Here is a 19,324-nt window from a genome sequence, read left to right as displayed (position 1 = left end):
ATGATCACTGGAGTCGACTGCAAACCAGACAGTGAGACCAGCCATCTCCACAGGGGATTTCCTTGCTTCCACAATAATCTTGTCTATGTGAAGCATTGGCATTTCACAATGAGGACTCTGGGATTAGCAAGTGATTGTGTCGGCTGGCCGATCCTGTGTAACCTCATTGTCTGTATTGGCTGTCCAGCCAGGGATGGGAGCAGTCAGGTAAGTGTTGTTGTTTTCTAATCTTTCTCTCAGGTTGATCACGTATACATTATCTATTTATGTCCTCGAGCATCATTTTGCGTAAAATTGATTTGTTTCGCCTTTATTTGCACCGTCAGAATGGTATGTAACGTCCTCGGTATGCTGTGATAGCATTCCCTTCATACTCCCCTGCTTTGATTTCTCATCAGCTACTTGAAAATGCTTTAAGTGTTGTCTCTGTGAACTTTGCTAGGTCTCTAAAAATTATTTTATCAAGAAATCTAAGATGGTGTCATCTGCACATTTGAAAGTTGGTTTGGTGATTATAGCTGTGTGTAAGCACTAGAGGGAGCAGAATAATAATAATTGAGATTAGTCTTGCTTTCAGCAAGCACATTAAATATTTTATGATGAAGTAGGTAGGGAGATCACATGGAGGGGGATGTTTGTTAAGTAAATATTTAAAGGCCAATAAACCCTCTTTTAGTTGATAAAAAACGGTTACGGGGTTTGTTTACGAAGAAAATGAGTTTGGTGGCTATAAAGGGGTTATCAAATGTGAGGCTGAAACTCAGCAGAGACACATCTCTTCACCTCGAGACCTGAACTTTTGCTTACTTTTGGAATTTCAGGTAGGCCTAAAGATTATTATTTTAATAAAATGACTAATCACTTATTAATATGCATTATCATGAAACAGGCAGGGAGTAGGTCTCGAACCCTCAACCTTCTAGCCTGAAGTCCAGCAAGCTGTCGACTGGGCCCCGAAAGCATTCTCAAGCGACAGAGTGGATATCCGCGCTTATAAACCCAGGGTCGTTACAGTATATGTATATAAAATAAATTGTACACAAGAGGGCATGTGACACCATTTTTTAACATGGCTATGATGTGGTCATAGGTATGAGGTGAAGCCGAGTACAGTAGATCAGCACAGCTGTGCAAAACATTTCTATCACATCACCTTGTGTGTACAATTGCTTTTCGACAATGGGTTACTTATTACATTAAATGAAATGTACGCAGATAACACAATCACTTCAAACTGAAGCTGGAGAGAGAGCAAACCAGCTGCATTTTGTTTAGTTTGACCTGTTATTCTATTGCCATGTCTTTATATCCATAAACAGTATGCTGATGCATGATTTCACCTGTCTCAGAAACACTATCTGTCTTGTCCTGACACGTTTATTCTCTACGGGCCGGTGGAGATCGAATAAAAAAATGTAAACAATGTTGCAAAGGTCGGAGAGGCAGATAACAACGTTTGTTCAAATCAAGCAAAGCAAGTGCTAGGCTAGAAGCAAGAGAAAATAACGTCTAGATGCGTTTTTACAGTGAAGATCAAGTTAAAGTTCCAATGCAGCTGTTTTAATCTCAATATCAAAATCATTTCTGGGTTACAATGAAGTACCTTTACTGTGCTTGTTTTAAATTAAAATGGTAAAAAATAAACAAAAATAGCTTCTTAAAAAAATTCCCCACAAGGCCAATGATGACTTTTAAACAGTTACAGAGGTTAATGTCTGTGATAGGAGATAACTGAGGATGAATCAACAACATTGTAGTTACTCCACAATACTAACCTAAATGACAGAGTGAAAAGAAGGAAGCCTGTACAGAATAAAAATATTCCAAAACATGCATCCTGTTTGCAATAAGCCAATAAAGTAAAACTGCAAGAATTTGGCAAAGAAATGACATTTATGTCCTGAATACAAAGCATTATATTTGGAGAAAATCCAACACAACACATCACTGAGTACCACTTTTCATATTTTCAAGCATGATGGTTGATGCATCATGTTATGGGTATGCTTGTCATTGGCAAGGACTGGACATTTTTGGGAGGATAAAAATAAACTGAATAGAGCTAAACACAGGCAAAATCCTAGAGGAAAACCTGGTTCAGTCTGCTTTCCACCAGCAGACAATAACCTAAAATAAGGCCAAATATACACTGGAGTTACTTACCAAGATGACATTGAATGTTCCTGAGTGGCCTAGTCACAGTTTTGACTTAAATTGGCTTGAAAATCTATGGCATGACTTGAAAATGGCTGACTAGCAATGGTCAACAACCAATTTGACAGAGCTTGAAGAATTAAAAAAATTATAATCTGCAAATATTGTATAAGACTGCTGTAATCGATGCCAACAGTGATTTAACATGTATTGACCCAGGGGTGTGAATACTTATGTAAATTAGATATTTCTGTATTGAATTTTCAATACATTTGCTAACATTTCTAAAAACATGTTTTCACTTTGTCATTATGGGGTAGGGTGAGAAGAGAAATATATATTTAATCCGTTTTAAATTCAGTCTGTAACAAAAATTTGGAAAAAGCCAATACTTTCTGCATATGACAAAGGTAAATTCCGTGTTTGACTGCACTGCCCCGTTAATGAATTGCCTGGCTGGGCTGATGGAACAGTGGATGTGCAATGGTTTCTCAGATCGAACAATAAAAAAGTAGCCTATTTTTGCATCATAGGCCTACCCTTTGTAAACAGCTTTTCTAGCACGGCTTAAAACGTACAGTATCTCAACCAATTACAAAGCTTGTTTTTACCAACCCTTTTTGGATATTAATATGTATACATCTGGAAAAGCTATTGAACTTTAACACTGTAAATATATATATATTTTTTCTTCTAATTTGCAGTCATGGCATCTTCAGCACTGCTGATACTCCTGTTATATGCAACCTCAATTGGAACCACTGTATCAGTTGAAGACCTGGAATACTACACAAGAGAAAGAGTTGAGAAATCTGTTGAAGTATTTGAAAAGAGTTTGGAAATTGTTAAAATAATAGTTGAGGCAAAGGATCCATCAGATTGGACTAGTGTACTTAAGAAAGTCTTAAAGTTCACGGCACGTTATGGCCCTGCCTTTGGTGGTTTTGCTGGTGCTGCTGTAAATTTTGCCCTGGCATTTGTCGGTCAAGATGACCCAGTGTTAACTGAGGTGAAGACTCAGTTTGCAGAGGTTAACAGAAAGCTTGACTCAATCACTTTGCAAATCAACTCTCTGAAAACTGAAGTCCAGTGGGTAACCTACGCCAGTGTCTACTCTCAAGACGAGCTTAAGATCACCAACTCCTGGGACATGTTCATTGAATTCTTGTCGGATAGCATGGCAGCCAAGGACAAGGACAAGAAGAGACAACTGGTGGAGAAGTATGTAACCGTTTACAACTTTAATTGTAGTTACTGCTTTAAAAATCAGTGATGGCATCCAACATTCTACCCTCTGTAACCACTGTGAATTTTGACAATTTTCCCAACAGGTTAGATGGTTCTAGAAATGAGGGGGCATTTGCCTACCTTGCATTTTCAACCATAACAAAAATAACTTGACAAATGACTAATAGTTACACATCATAAATGGTTTGTTTATATTGAACTGTTTATCAATGATAAAACATAATGCAAGTCCTTTATACTGCAACACGTTATGTTTATGCATTGTTTAAAATACACTACATAACCAAAAGTATGTGGACAGCTGCTCATTAAACATCCCATTCCAAAATCATGGGCATTAATATGGAGTTGGTCCCCCTTTGCTGCTATAACAACCTCCACTCATCTGGAAAGGCTTTCCACTAGATGTTGGAACATTGCTCTGGGTACTTGCTTCCATTCAGCCACAAGAGCATTAGTGAAGTCGGGCACTGATGTTGAGCGATTAGGCCTGGCTCGCAGTCAGCGTTTAAATTCATCCCAAAGGTGTTCGATGGGGTTGAGATCTGTGCTCTGTGCTCTGTGCTGGCCAGTCAAGTTCTTCCACACCGATCTCAACAAACCATTTCTGTATGGACCTCGCTTTGTGCATGGGGGCATTGTCCTCTATATATTTTGTCATGCAGAAACAGGAAAGGGCCTTTCCCAAACTGTTGCCACAAAGTTGAAAGCACAGAATCATCTAGAATATCATTGTATGCTGTAGTGTTAAGATTTCCCTACGCTGGAACTAAGGGGCCTAGCCCGAACCATGAAAAACAGCTCCAGACCATTATTCCTTCTCCACAAAACTTTACAGTTGGCACTACGCATTGGAGCAGGTAGCGTTCTCCTCACTTCCGCTAAAACTCAGATGTGTCCATTGACTGCAAGAGGGTGAAGCCTGACTGATCACTCCAGAAAACACGTTTCCACTGCTCCAGAGTCCAATGACGGCGAGCTTTACACCACTCCAACCGACGCTTGGCATGGTGATCTCAGGCTTGTGTATGGCTGCTCAGCCATGGAAACCCATTTCATGAAGCTATTGTGTTGATGTTGCTTCCAGAGCCAGTTTGGATTTCGGTAGTGAGTGTTGCAACCGAGGACAGATGATTTTTACACACTACGCGCTTCAGCACTCGGCGGTCACATTCTGTGAGCTTGTGTGGCCTACCACTTGGCAGCTGAGACGTTTTTGCTCCTAGGCGTTTCCACTTAACAATAACAGCACTTACAGTTCACTGGGGCAGCACTAGCAGGGCATAAATTTCACAAACTGACTTGTTGGAAATCTGGTATACTATGACGGTGCAACATTGAAAGTATCTGAGCTCTCCAGTAAGGCAATTCTACTGCAAATATTTGTATATGGAGATTGCATGGCTGTGTCCTCGATGTTATACACCTGTCAGCAACGGGTGTGGCTGAAATAGCTGAATCCACTCATTTAAAGCGAAGTCCACATACTTTTGTATGTATAGTGTACTTACAGATTTGCTACAGATGGAAAATAATCCAGCAGTAAAAGGAAATGTGATACAAGGACCTTGAGCATTCCTTCCTTTGCCAAGCTGTTATCAGGGGAGGGATGTATATTAAAGAAAATGATTAGGTAATTGCACCCTTTTAGCATTTGAGGATTCCATTGATAATTTGGTGTGTCTAAATAAAAAGTGCAGTTGGTGTTACTCTATTTAAATGAAGGGAAATTACATTGTGAGCAAAGATGTCATGCTCAAATGCCACCGCAATTCAAGAATGACCCATTAGACAAAAACTAGTGTAAGAAATCAGAACAGACATTTTCTACCAATCAAAAGATACAGCTATTTCCGTAACCACATCAACTTCTTTTTCACTCAACTTTTAGAAACAAATGCAATTTTGACCACTTTCCTCCCAAAATTGCCAAAAAGTAGGTTATGCAATATTTGTCTATTTCGCTGCTATTCAAATCAGCAATCAGAACAGATATATATTCTACCAATAAAAAGATACAGCTATTTCAGTAACCACATCAAGTTTTTTCTTTCTTTCTTTCTTTCTTTCTTTCTTTCTTTCTTTCTTTCTTTCTTTCTTTCTTTCTTTCTTTCTTTCTTTCTTTCTTTCTTTCTTTCTTTCTTTCTTTCTTTCTTTCTTTCTTTCTTTCTTTCTTTCTTTCTTTCTTTCTTTCTTTCTTTCTTTCTTTCTTTCTTTCTTTCTTTCTTTCTTTCTTTCTTTCTTTCTTTCTTTCTAAACTAAACTAACTTCCCACTTTTGAAATAACACACAAAGAAAAATTCCTAATAAGGTTTGTTGCCTGACAATGAAGTTTTCTGATTCTGATTCTGAGGTTCACCCAGTTCTATGAGAACACAGCAACGGAGAACAGCGTGACCAATTTCTACAAATACCTGACGGGAGACCAGCCTTCACTCATCGAAAACCTCCTGGAGCTCACGGTAAAAAAATTCAGTGGTGAAGTTGAAAAGGTGAAGACATACAGCATATATTTCAGAGGTCTGATGTGGAAGGGCCTGCAGCTGAATCTCATCTATTACAAGCTGAAGGACTTCAACACAGAGGCCAAGGCCAAGCAATCAATTATTCAGTTTTACAACGTTACCCAAGCTCACACACAAACAGTGCTGAAATGCATTGAGAACTTTGAACAGTACATGAAGAACGATGTGGAAGTGATTGGCACATCCGAATCCTTAGAAATGACCCCACTAGCTACCAAAGTTAGAGAGTTTTTGAATAAAAAGTACTTCTGGTATGACTGGATAGTTGCTGTGTACAAAAAGGAAGATGACAGTAGCCATGACATGGTACGTTATACCAAGATTCCTCTTGAGAAGGTCATTGTTGCTGTGAGCTTCTCAGAGAAAGGCGACCATTTTATTGGAAATACTATAAAAGAATATGCTTCTAACTGTGTGAAAAACATAGAGTGCTCAAAGCCTGAAGTGCTGAACAAACTTCCTGAATGTTCATACAAATACAGCAGGTATGGTCCTTCTACATACAAATTGGCTATGACTCAAATTGCAGCTATCCATATTTCAACAAAAAAAGATGGGTTTTCTGAAACTCCAGATGCGCTAATCAGAAATGACTGTCACTGGGGCTTCTTTTCAGTCTATGTAAAAAGTGATAACCAGATTAGACAACTTGACCCCTGCTCTGACAACACTGACTGTGGAAATGGCCAATGCAAGAGAATACTAGACACCTCTTTGACAATTTGTGAATGCAATGAGGGCTTCTATGGTGAAAAGTGTGAGATCAATATTCAGGACGATGTGATGACCGTGAATGTAAATGTGGGTGAAGATGCCTAAGCATCACAGGTGGCTGGTAGGGAGGATGTGTAATTGGCTGGAGCTAAATACATGTAATGGTTTCAAACACATAGTTCCTATTTCAGCTGTTATTATGATTCATCCTCCCCTCACCTGCTTCCTGTGCAGAATGTGTCTTTCTTTCTCTGTGCCTGTCTCACTTCAATGATTGCTAATTTCCTGAGGTTGCAAAATTGTGGTAACTTCCCCAAAATTACCAGGTATTCCAGAAATACTAGTTAGAAGAAAAGCACGGGAAATCCGGCAAACCTGGGGATATTCGAAAAATTGGCAATTTTGGGAAAGTTGACAGAATTTTGTAATGGTGCCATTCTGCCAGAGAGTAGGACATTCATCTAACCATCATCATTTTCAGAATTCCGAAGTAAAAATATCCCCCAATTGAATCATACAAATCATGATCTAAGAAAATGTATATACATCATCTTTGTTTTTGAACGTGACTGCTATAAGCAACGCAAACGCAAGTATTTTAGCCTCCATCCTATCACATTTTTAAAATTCAGGACATGTATATTTGTACAGAAAGGATATACACAGATCATCACGTCTAAGATCTACATGTATCCAACATGAACCTTCAACACCCTGTTATGGAGAGACGATGTTAAACCACTGTAATGCTTTTATGCTTGTGCTTCTGGAAAGCCATACTTCATTTTCTAATGTAATAAACATTGAATTCCGAAACCAACAGTATGTGTTTGTCTCTTTGCACCTCTACCATGATTACAGATTATTATAATGAGGATGAAAGACTATTGTGTTCATTTCACTTGATTTGGGGGGGTTGTCCTATATTATAAACAACATGGGAGATCTGGGAATGGAAGAACCATCCATCCCTACATGTCAAAAAGGATGATACAAATACATTGTCTGAAAGGAAACTGATGTTGGCTTCTTATCATCATCATCATCACCATCATCATCATCACCATCATCACCAACATCACCACCATCAGCATCATCATCAGTCATTTACATTGTTCTTTCTAAATTAGAGGGTTGGTAAACTTATCTTAGGACGTCACAAATGGTGTACTGAATTAGAGTTGACAGAACAAGATCAGAATAAGTACTACACTGTTTAAGTTCTGTACTGTTTTTCCTCTCACTAAACCCTTGCTTTGAGTGGGACTTTTACTCTTATCGTATCTCATTAATAAGGAGAAGAACAGAAACACATTCTGAAAAAAGGCTTTATTTGGTCCTAGGAAACCTTGATTCATCCTTCATGGCAAGGAGGAACTAGTCATGACTTATATTAGCAAAAAGCTTACTTCCTCAGCTATCAGATTAAAAAAACACACAAGATCATGTACATAATAAAGGTGTGATAGAAAATATGAAAACATGATGATATGAAATGCTATCATAAACCTATTTGTCAGAGACAACATTTTTTGGGCGTTAGATCGTAAACTGTCATGGTCAAAACATATAGATGGTTGTAAAGATGGGGTCTGTCCGTAAAAAAGAGATGCTCTGCTCAAAAAGCAAGTTCTGCAGGCTCTAGTTTTGTCTAATCTTGATTATTATCCAGTCGTGTGATCCAGTGCTACAAGGAAAGACCTAGTTAAGCTGCAGCAGGCCCAGAACAGAGCGGGACATTTTGCTCTTAATTGTAATCAGAGGGCTGATATTAATACTATACATGCCAGTCTCTCTTGGTTAAGAGTTGAGGAGAGACTGAATGCATCACTTCTTCCTTTTATAAGAAACATAAATGTGTTGAAAATCCCAAATTGTTTGCATAGTCAACTTACACACAGCTCTGACACACACACTTATCCCACCAGACATCCCACCAGGGGTCTTTTCACAGTTCCCAAATTCAAGAAAACGTACAGTATTATATAGAGCCCTTATTGCATGGAACTTCCTTCCATCTCATATTGCTCAAATAAACAACAAACCTGGTTTAAAAAGAACAGATTGCGGCAACACCTCGCGGCACAACGCCTCTCCCCTGTTTGACCTAGATAGTTTGTGTGTATGCATTGATATGTAGGCTACATGTGCCTTTAAATGTTTTTTATCTAGTTCTGTCCTTGAGCTGTTCTTGTCTATTGATGTCCTGTATTATGTCATTCTGTATTATGTTTCTGTCACGCCCTGACCTTAGTTATCTCTGTTTTCGTTATTATTTTGGTTAGGTCAGGGTGTGACGAGGGTGGGTATGTTAGTTTTTGTATTGTCTAGGGGTTTTGTATGTATAAGGATTTTGGGAGTTCTAGGTAGTGTGTATGTCTATGGTGGCCTGAATTGGTTCCCAATCAGAGGCAGCTGGTTATCGTTGTCTCTGATTGGGGATCCTATTTAGGTAGCCATTTTCCCTTTTTTGTTTTTGTGGGTTCTTGGTCTATGTTTAGTTACCTGTCTGCACTACGCATATTAGCTTCATGGTTTGTTTTGATAGTTTGTTCAGTGTTCTTTCTTTAATTAAAGAAGAATGTACGCTTACTACGCTGCGCCTTGGTCTCCACCTTACGATGGCTGTGACAGTTTCATGTTTTGTGTGGACCCCAGGAAGAGTAGCTGCTGCTTTTGCAACAGCTAATGGGGATCCTAATAAAATACCAAATACCCCAAAAAGTGGGTGAATAAGGCCAGAATAATTTTTTATAATTTCTGAATATAGTACAATAAAATTTAAGACCATCAGATTTCCCTTATAACTGTAAATAACATATTTATATACTTAGTGATAGTTATTTTGTGGCATAATTTCATAACTTTGTGGGGGGGTGTTGTATGTACTTGACAGCCTGTCTCTCTTCCTCACAGCGATGGATTATTTATAGATTACAGTTCCTGATAGACCTTCATCTTTTATCTCGTGTTCTTTGTGTCTGACCAGCAGACACCATTCTATTTCAAATCTAATGCGTTTTGGTTTTGTATAAATATTTTATTTCGTGTAGGGTGGACATACTGTTTCTGTAAAGTATTAAACTCACAGAGATACAGTAGATAGAGATCTTCAGTTGGATATAACCGTTTTGCATGGACATTGCCATTATTAATGATCAAATGATAACCTGATTCAAACATCACCCCTCGTACAGAGGGTCCTCAAATGAGGACGCCACTGAGGTCAGACATCAGGGTACCATTGAGAGAGATGAGGACACCATGAAGGGGAGAGGTGAGGACACCATGAAGGGGAGAGGTGAGGACACCATGAAGGGGAGAGGTGAGGACACCATGAAGGGGAGAGGTGAGGACACCATGAAGGGGAGAGGTGAGGACACCATGAAGGGGAGAGGTGAGGACACCATGAAGGGGAGAGGTGAGGACACCATTAAGGAGAGAGGTGAGGACACCATGAAGGGGAGAGGTGAGGACACCATTAAGGAGAGAGATGAGGACACCATGAAGGGGAGAGGTGAGGACACCAGTAAGGAGAGAGGTGAGGACACCATGAAGGAGAGAGATGAGGACACCAGTAAGGGGAGAGATGAGGACACCATTAAGGAGAGAGATGAGGACACCATTAAGGAGAGAGATGAGGACACCAGTAAGGGGAGAGATGAGGACACCATTAAGGAGAGAGATGAGGACACCATTAAGGGGAGAGGTGAGGACACCAGTAAGGAGAGAGGTGAGGACACCATGAAGGGGAGAGGTGAGGAGGGGAGAGGAGAGGAGAGGCGAGGATAGGAGGGGAGGGGAGGGGAGGGGAGAGGAGAGAAGAGGAGGGGAGAGGAGAGGAGAGAAGAGGAGGGAAGGGGAGGGGAGAGGTGGGGAGAGAAGAGAAGAGAAGGGGAGAGGTGAGGAGGGGAAGGGAGGGGACAGGAGAGTCTGTGGCCAGCCCAGAGCCTGAGCCAGCCTGGTCTGGAGATCCCTGCAGAGCAGAGAGCCATCACGCAGTAACGAGAAGAGATTCATGGCTCCTGTGAGATATACCGTTTGTCTTCTATGTTTCTAGACTCTGAAATGTTACAAACAGGTGTAGGAACTTTCAAGGAGAGAAAAATAAGAAACAGTTTTGATTAAACTTCTCACCAGATAACAGTATTGATGTATTGGAATCTGACAGACCAATGCTCTCTTTGGGACAGTTGAATGTTGACACTAACCTTTTTTGACACAGGAACCAAAGCACTGACTGGAACCAAAATGTTTGTTCCTAACAGAGACTCAATAAAATAGACCATGTATCAGTGAAACACAGTCTCTATTGAAATAGCAGGGAAGGGGAAACATTTAGCCACCCTACAACACTTTTAATAGCAGGGAAGTGGAAACATTTAGCCACCCTACAACACTTTTAATAGCAGGGAAGGGGAAACATTTAGCCACCCTTCAACACTTTTAATAGCAGGGAAGGGAAAACATTTAGCCACCCTACAAAACACTTTTAATAGCAGGGAATGGGAAACATTTAGCCACCCTACAACACTTTTAATAGCAGGGAGGGGGAAACATTTAGCCACCCTACAACACTTTAATAGCAGGGAAGGGGAAACATTTAGCCACCCTACAACACTTTTAATAGCAGGGAAGGGGAAACATTTAGCCACCCTACAACACTTTTAATAGCAGGGAAGGGGAAACATTTAGCCACCCTACAACACTTTTAATAGCAGGGAAGGGGAAACATTTAGCCACCCTACAACACTTTTAATAGCAGGGAAGGGGAAACATTTAGCCACCCTACAGCACTTTTAATAGCAGGCGGATGGGAAACATTTAGCCACCCTACAGCATTTTAATAGCAGGGAAGGGGAAACATTTAGCCACCCTACAACACTTTTAATAGCAGGCGGATGGGAAACATTTAGCCACCCTACAACACTTTTAATAGCAGGCGGATGGGAAACATTTAGCCACCCTACAACACTTTTAATAGCAGGGAAGGGGAAACATTTAGCCACCCTACAACACTTTTAATAGCAGGCGGATGGGAAACATTTAGCCACCCTACAACACTTTTAATAGCAGGGAAGGGGAAACATTTAGCCACCCTACAACACTTTTAATAGCAGGCGATGGGAAACATTTAGCCACCCTACAACACTTTTAATAGCAGGCGGATGGGAAACATTTAGCCACCCTACAACACTTTTAATAGCAGGAGGATGGGAAACATTTAGCCACTCTACAACACTTTTAATAGCAGGCGGATGGGAAACATTTAACCACCCTACAACACTTTTAATAGCAGGGAAGGGGAAACATTTAGCCACCCTACAACACTTTTAATAGCAGGCGGATGGGAAACATTTAGCCACCCTACAACACTTTTAATAGCAGGCGGATGGGAAACATTTAGCCACCCTACAACACTTTTAATAGCAGGCGGATGGGAAACATTTAGCCACCCTACAACACTTTTAATAGCAGGCGATGGGAAACATTTAGCCACTCTACAACACTTTTAATAGCAGGCGATGGGAAACATTTAGCCACCCTACAACACTTTAATAGCAGGCGGATGGGAAACATTTAACCAGCGTCCATCACTTATTACGACCAAAGGTTTACAAGCTATCTTATGATGATTTATCACAGAAAAGTGTATTACTGTAAGGTAATGTCCAGTGATTACAAGAATAAGCTTTTTTGGTAAAAGCTTTTCAGGTAAATTGCGATCAAAAATATTGCCCCTTTGACTGCATTCAGGTTATTCTACTGGCAGAATATTCCTCTACTGAGAGACCAGAGATGTAGAAACCAGATAGAACCCATTCCATGCAGCCACGTGCGGTAGAAATAACCTGATCCCATTTATCACACACACACACACACACACACACACACACACACACACACACACACACACACACACACACACACACACACACACACACACACACACACACACACACACACACACACACACGAGGTGAAGGCATTCTACACATCAATATAACTAGATAAGGTGTAGCTGGAGTGAGATTGAGAGGGCCTGAGACGCAACTGGAACGGAATTAAATGCATCATGTTTTCTCAAAATGTGAAATCCCTCCAAACATTTCAAGTCTCTTCCTATGGTCAAAATTACAAAAGTTTACATTATATAATGCACAAATATTCATCTTTACATCCACCAATCACCCCTCCAGAACACCAGAGCAAATGGTGATATACTGAGAGGCTGAAGGCGTTTAAACAGGTTCAAAACAGAGAAACTAGTGCTGCCATTCATCTGGTATATATCTGAATATGAGGTGGGAATAATTGACATCCAGCCAGGAGAACTGGGAATTCACCCTGTCAGCCAGCAGAGTACATTACTATGATGAGAGGAGGAGAGAGGGAGAGGGGGAGGGGGAAAGGGAGTAGAGAGAGAGAGGGAGAGGGAGAGGGAGAGGGAGAGGGAGAGGGAGAGGGAGTGAGTGAGAGAGAGAGAACGGAACTGTACTGATACGTATTGAAAAATGATTCCACACGTCAGAATGTATGGAAAACTGACTACGCTTCAAAGCTATGCTTATTTATCCACAGATACGACAAGCTAAGACAAGATAAACTAACTGTATACTTCTCCAAAACACTGGCCCTGTTGTCCACTGAGATGGTTCACCTCTAGCTCATAACACATGACGACTGGGTTCTGTCCACTGGTCCTGTGGACCACTGAGATGTACCATACACATGATGACTGGGTTCTGTCCACTGGTCCTGTGGACCACTGAGATGTACCATACACATGATGACTGGGTTCTGTCCACTTGTCCTGTGGACCACTGAGATGTACCATACACATGATGACTGGGTTCTGTCCACTGGTCCTGTGGACCACTGAGATGTACCGGACACATGATGACTGGGTTCTGTCCACTGGTCCTGTGGACCACTGAGATGTACCATACACATGATGACTGGGTTCTGTCCACTGGCCCTATGGACCACTGAGATGTACCATACACATGATGACTGGGTTCTGTCCACTGGCCCTGTGGACCACTGAGATGTACCATACACATGATGACTGGGTTCTGTCTACTGGCCCTGTGGACCACTGAGATGTACCATACACATGATGACTGGGTTCTGTCCACTGGTCCTGTGGACCACTGAGATGTACCGGACACATGATGACTGGGTTCTGTCCACTGGCCATGTGGACCACTGAGATGTACCATACACCTGATCACTGGGTTCTGTCCACTGGTCCTGTGGACCACTGAGATGTACCGGACACATGATGACTGGGTTCTGTCCACTGGCCCTGTGGACCACTGAGATGTACCGGACACATGATGACTGGGTTCTGTCCACTGGCCCTGTGGACCACTGAGATGTACCATACACATGATGACTGGGTCCTGTCCACTGGCCCTGTGGACCACTGAGATGTACCATACACATGATGACTGGGTCCTGTCCACTGGCCCTGTGGATCACTGAGATGTACCATACACATGATGACTGGGTTCTGTCCACTGGCCCTGTGGACCACTGAGATGTACCATACACATGATGACTGGGTCCTGTCCACTGGTCCTGTGGACCACTGAGATGTACCATACACATGATGACTGGGTTCTGTCCACTGGCCCTGTGGACCACTGAGATGTACCGGACACATGATGACTGGGTTCTGTCCACTGGTCCTGTGGACCACTGAGATGTACCGGACACATGATGACTGGGTTCTGTCCACTGGCCCTGTGGACCACTGAGAGGTACCATACACATGATGACTGGGTTCTGTCTACTGGCCCTGTGGACCACTGAGATGTACCATAACACATGATGACTGGGTTCTGTCTACTGGCCCTGTGGACCACTGAGATGTACCATACACATGATGACTGGGTTCTGTCCACTAGTCCTGTGGACCACTGAGATGTACCATAACACATGATGACTGGGTTCTGTCCACTGGCCCTGTGGACCACTGAGATTTACCGGACACATGATGACTGGGTTATGTCTACTGGCCCTGTGGACCACTGAGATGTACCATACACATGATGACTGGGTTCTGTCCACTGGCCCTGTGGACCACTGAGATGTACCATACACATGATGACTGGGTTCTGTCCACTGGTTCTGTGGACCACTGAGATGTACCATACACCTGATGACTGGGTTCTGTCCACTGGTCCTGTGGACCACTGAGATGTACCATAACACATGATGACTGGGTTCTGTCCACTGGCCCTGTGGACCACTGAGATGTACCATACACATGATGACTGGGTTCTGTCCACTGGTCCTGTGGACCACTGAGATGTACCGGACACATGATGACTGGGTTCTGTCCACTGGCCCTGTGGACCACTGAGATGTACCATACACATGATGACTGGATTCTGTCCACTGGTTCTGTGGACCACTGAGATGTACAATACACATGATGACTGGGTTCTGTCCACTGGTTCTGTGGACCACTGAGATGTACCACACACATGATGACTGGGTTCTGTCCACTGGTCCTGTGGACCACTGAGATGTACCGGACACATGATGACTGGGTTCTGTCCACTGGCCCTGTGGACCACTGAGATGTACCATACACATGATGACTGGGTTCTGTCCACTGGTCCTGTGGACCACTGAGATGTACCATACACATGATGACTGGGTTCTGTCCACTGGCCCTGTGGACCACTGAGATGTACCACACACATGATGACTGGGTTCTGTCCACTGGTCCTGTGGACCACTGAGATGTACCATACACATGATGACTGGGTTCTGTCCACTGGCCCTGTGGACCACTCAGATGTACCATACACATGATGACTGGGTTCTGTCTACTGGCCCTGTGGACCACTGAGATGTACCATACACATGATGACTGGGTTCTGTCCACTGGCCCTGTGGACCACTGAGATGTACCATACACATGATGACTGGGTTCTGTCCACTGGTTCTGTGGACCACTGAGATGTACCATACACCTGATGACTGGGTTCTGTCCACTGGCCATGTGGACCACTGAGATGTACCGGACACATGATGACTGGGTTCTGTCCACTGGTCCTGTGGACCACTGAGATGTACCATACACATGATGACTGGGTTCTGTCCACCTGTCCTGTGGACCACTGAGATGTACCATACACATGATGACTGGGTTCTGTCCACTGGTCCTGTGGACCACTGAGATGTACCGGACACATGATGACTGGGTTCTGTCCACCTGTCCTGTGGACCACTGAGATGTACCATACACCTGATGACTGGGTTCTGTCCACTGGTCCTGTGGACCACTGAGATGTACCGGACACATGATGACTGGGTTCTGTCCACTGGCCCTGTGGACCACTGAGATGTACCATACACATGATGACTGGGTTCTGTCTACTGGCCCTGTGGACCACTGAGATGTACCATACACATGATGACTGGGTTCTGTCCACTGGCCCTGTGGACCACTGAGATGTACCATACACATGATGACTGGGTTCTGTCCACTGGTTCTGTGGACCACTGAGATGTACCGGACACATGATGACTGGGTTCTGTCCACTGGTTCTGTGGACCACTGAGATGTACCGGACACATGTTGGAGGCAGGGAGGAGGGAGGTGTGTTGTGTTCCAGTCGAGGACAGACACTGAGACATGTGTGTGAAGGAACATGTCCAGACCTGCTGTGGGTAACAGACATGTATTACCTGCTGTTTCAACACTAGTGAGTTTTCATGAAGAGTTGATAAGGAGAGAAGGGTTATACCATCATTATAACAAAGCATTGCAGCTTATTTCAAAATCATTTACTTTTCCACTCATTTTAACAGCTAGGACAACGTGACTATAACGTATCTATGATCATACAGAAAACCTTCCTTACGCCAAGATACTTCAACTGGTAAATATCATCCCTTACCCCAGGATACTTCAACTGGTAACTATCATCCCTTACCCCAGGATACTTCAACTGGTAAATATCATCCCTTAACCCAGGATACTTCAACTGGTGACTATCATCCCTTACCCCAGGATACTTCAACTGGTGACTATCATCCCTTACCCCAGGATACTTCAACTGGTAACTATCATCCCTTACCCCAGGATACTTCAACTGGTAACTATCGTATCTTACCCCAGGATACTTCAACTGGTAACTATCATTCCTTACCCCAGGACACTTCAACTGGTAACTATCATTCCTTACCCCAGGATACTTCAACTGGTAACTATCGTATCTTTCCCCAGGATACTTCAACTGGTAACTATCATTCCTTACACCAGGATATTTCAACTGGTAACTATCATCCCTTACCCAAGGATACTTCAACTGGTAACTATCGTATCTTACCCCAGGATACTTCAACTGGTAACTATCATCCCATAACCCAGGATACTACAACTGGTAAATATCATTCCTTACCCCAGGATACTTCAACTGGTGACTATCATTCCTTAACCCAGGATATTTCAACTGGTGACTATCATTCCTTACCCCAGGATACTTCAACTGGTGACTATCATCCCTTACCCCAGGATATTTCAACTGGTAACTATCATCCCTTACCCCAGGATATTTCAACTGGTAACTATCATCCCTTACCCAAAGATACTTCAACTGGTAACTATCGTATCTTACCCCAGGATACTTCCACTGGTAACTATCATTCCTTACCCCAGGATATTTCCACTGGTAACTATCATCCCTTACCCCAGGATACTTCAACTGGTAACTATCATCCCTTACCCCAGGATATTTCCACTGGTAACTATCATCCCTTACCCCAGGATACTTCAACTGGTAACTATCATCCCTTACCCCAGGATACTTCAACTGGTGACTATAGGGAGAATAAAGAAAAAGGAGCACTCTGTTGCTGGGTAGATCTGATAGATTTATTGATGGGACAAGTAAACAATTGGCTGACGTTTCAGCATGAATCACCTTCATTAGAGCCTATCTATGATCATCAATATGAATGAGGTGTGAGGCACAGGGAGTCCAGCCCTGATTCTTCCAACTCTGGCCTGAGCTGGTGGTTCTTCCAACCCTGGCCTGCTTGATCCTGAGCAGTAAAACTATAATCCCTTCCAGAGCCCTAGGTGCAGGGCCAGCTCCAGCAGCTTCATCAAGTACCTCCCTACAGCCCAATCCAACACAGCACAGCCCTGAATGGGGAAAGAATGACAGCACAGGACCAAGGTGCCAAGGAGAAGGGGGATATCACACCATCTCTTTCGCTCTCATATTGTTCACTTTACCTTCTCTCCATCTCTCTCTGTCTCTCATCATGCTCCTGTTTGTTGCTGATGGCAAGACATCTCAGTCTATCTGATGGATATAACAGACTTATAAAACTATGTCTCAGTCCTGTACTGGAAAACAATATCCTCTGTGTTCTAACTCTGGGGACCCAGGCAGCCTCTGTTTTCTAACTCTGGGGGCCCAGGCAGCATCTGTGTTCTAACTCTGGGGGCCCAGGCAGCCTCTGTGTTCTAACTCTGGGGACCCAGGCAGCATCTGTGTTCTAACTCTGGGGGCCCAGGCAGCCTCTATGTTCTAAATCTGGGGGCCCAGGAAGCCTCTGTGTTCTAACTCTGGGACCCAAGCAACCTCTGTGTTCTAACTCTGGTGGCTAAGAAAGCCTCTGTGCTCTCACTCTGGGGGCTCAGGCAGCATCTGTGCTCTAACTCTCGGGGCCCAGGTAGCCTCTGTGTTCTAACTCTGGGGGCCCAGGCAACATCTTCGCTCTCACTCTGGGGGCCCAGGCAGCACACGAGAAGACACACAGATCAGCAGAGACCCAGGCCTCTCCTCCTATTCCATATTTGACTATGTTTGACCAGGGCCCAAAGAAGGGAAATGCCAGATTGAGGCCAGATAGAAATGGACACCTGTGACATATGGTGGAGGATTTTCCATAACCCTGGACTAATCCTACACACACAGGAATACACAGTACTACACAGGAAGGGACAATACCACACAAGAAGAGACAGTACTAATCAAATCAAATCAAATTTATTTATATAGCCCTTCGTACATCAGCTGATATCTCAAAGTGCTGTACAGAAACCCAGCCTTAAAACCCCAAACAGCAAGCAATGCAGGTGTAGAAGCACGGTGGCTAGGAAAAACTCCCTAGAAAGGCCAAAACCTAGGAAGAAACCTAGAGAGGAACCAGGCTATGAGGGGTGGCCAGTCCTCTTCTGGCTGTGCCGGGTTGAGATTATAACAGAACATGGCCAAGATGTTCAAATGTTCATAAATGACCAGCATGGTCAAATAATAATAATCACAGTAGTTGTTGAGGGTGTAGCAAGTCAGCCCCTCAGGAGTAAATGTCAGTTGGCTTTTCATAGCCGATCATTAAGAGTATCTCTACCGCTCCTGCGGTCTCTAGAGAGTTGAAAACAGCAGGTCTGGGACAGGTAGCACGTCTGGTGAACAGGTCAGGGTTCCATAGCCGCAGGCAGAACAGTTGAAACTGGAACAGCAGCAAGGCCAGGTGGACTGGGGACAGAAAGGAGTCATCATGCCAGGTAGTCCTGACGCATGGTCCTAGGGCTCGGGTCCTCCGAGAGAGAGAAAGAAAGAGAGAAGGAGAGAATTAGAGAGAGCATACTTAAATTCACACAGGAATTCACACTTAAATACTACACAGGAAGAGACAGGTCTACA

At 43.1% G+C, this 19,324-nt stretch overlaps 1 protein-coding gene across 1 annotated transcript; it reads left to right on the top strand.

Moving 5' to 3' along the window:
* Nucleotides 1–688: 688 nt before the first annotated feature.
* LOC120043744 lies at nucleotides 689–7,463 on the top strand. Its single transcript, XM_038988308.1, has 3 exons — nucleotides 689–821; nucleotides 2,859–3,375; nucleotides 5,756–7,463. The coding sequence occupies exons 2-3, from the start codon at nucleotides 2,861–2,863 to the stop codon at nucleotides 6,744–6,746; spliced, it is 1,506 nt and encodes a 501-aa protein (XP_038844236.1). The 5' UTR covers nucleotides 689–821; nucleotides 2,859–2,860; the 3' UTR covers nucleotides 6,747–7,463.
* Nucleotides 7,464–19,324: the final 11,861 nt, after the last annotated feature.

Source organism: Salvelinus namaycush, chromosome 3 (genome assembly GCF_016432855.1).
Source record: "Salvelinus namaycush isolate Seneca chromosome 3, SaNama_1.0, whole genome shotgun sequence".
Lineage (NCBI taxonomy): Eukaryota > Metazoa > Chordata > Actinopteri > Salmoniformes > Salmonidae > Salvelinus > Salvelinus namaycush.
The sequence above is the reverse complement of the archived record's forward strand: the minus strand, read 5'-3'. Positions and strand labels throughout refer to the sequence as shown.

Bases quoted from the DNA above. Each gene is read 5' to 3' on its own strand.
- LOC120043744 (XM_038988308.1), top strand. From the start codon at position 2,861: ATGGCATCTTCAGCACTGCTGATACTCCTGTTATATGCAACCTCAATT. The intron at 3,376-5,755 runs GTATGTAACCGT...TCTGATTCTGAG, and splicing joins AAGAGACAACTGGTGGAGAA to GTTCACCCAGTTCTATGAGA.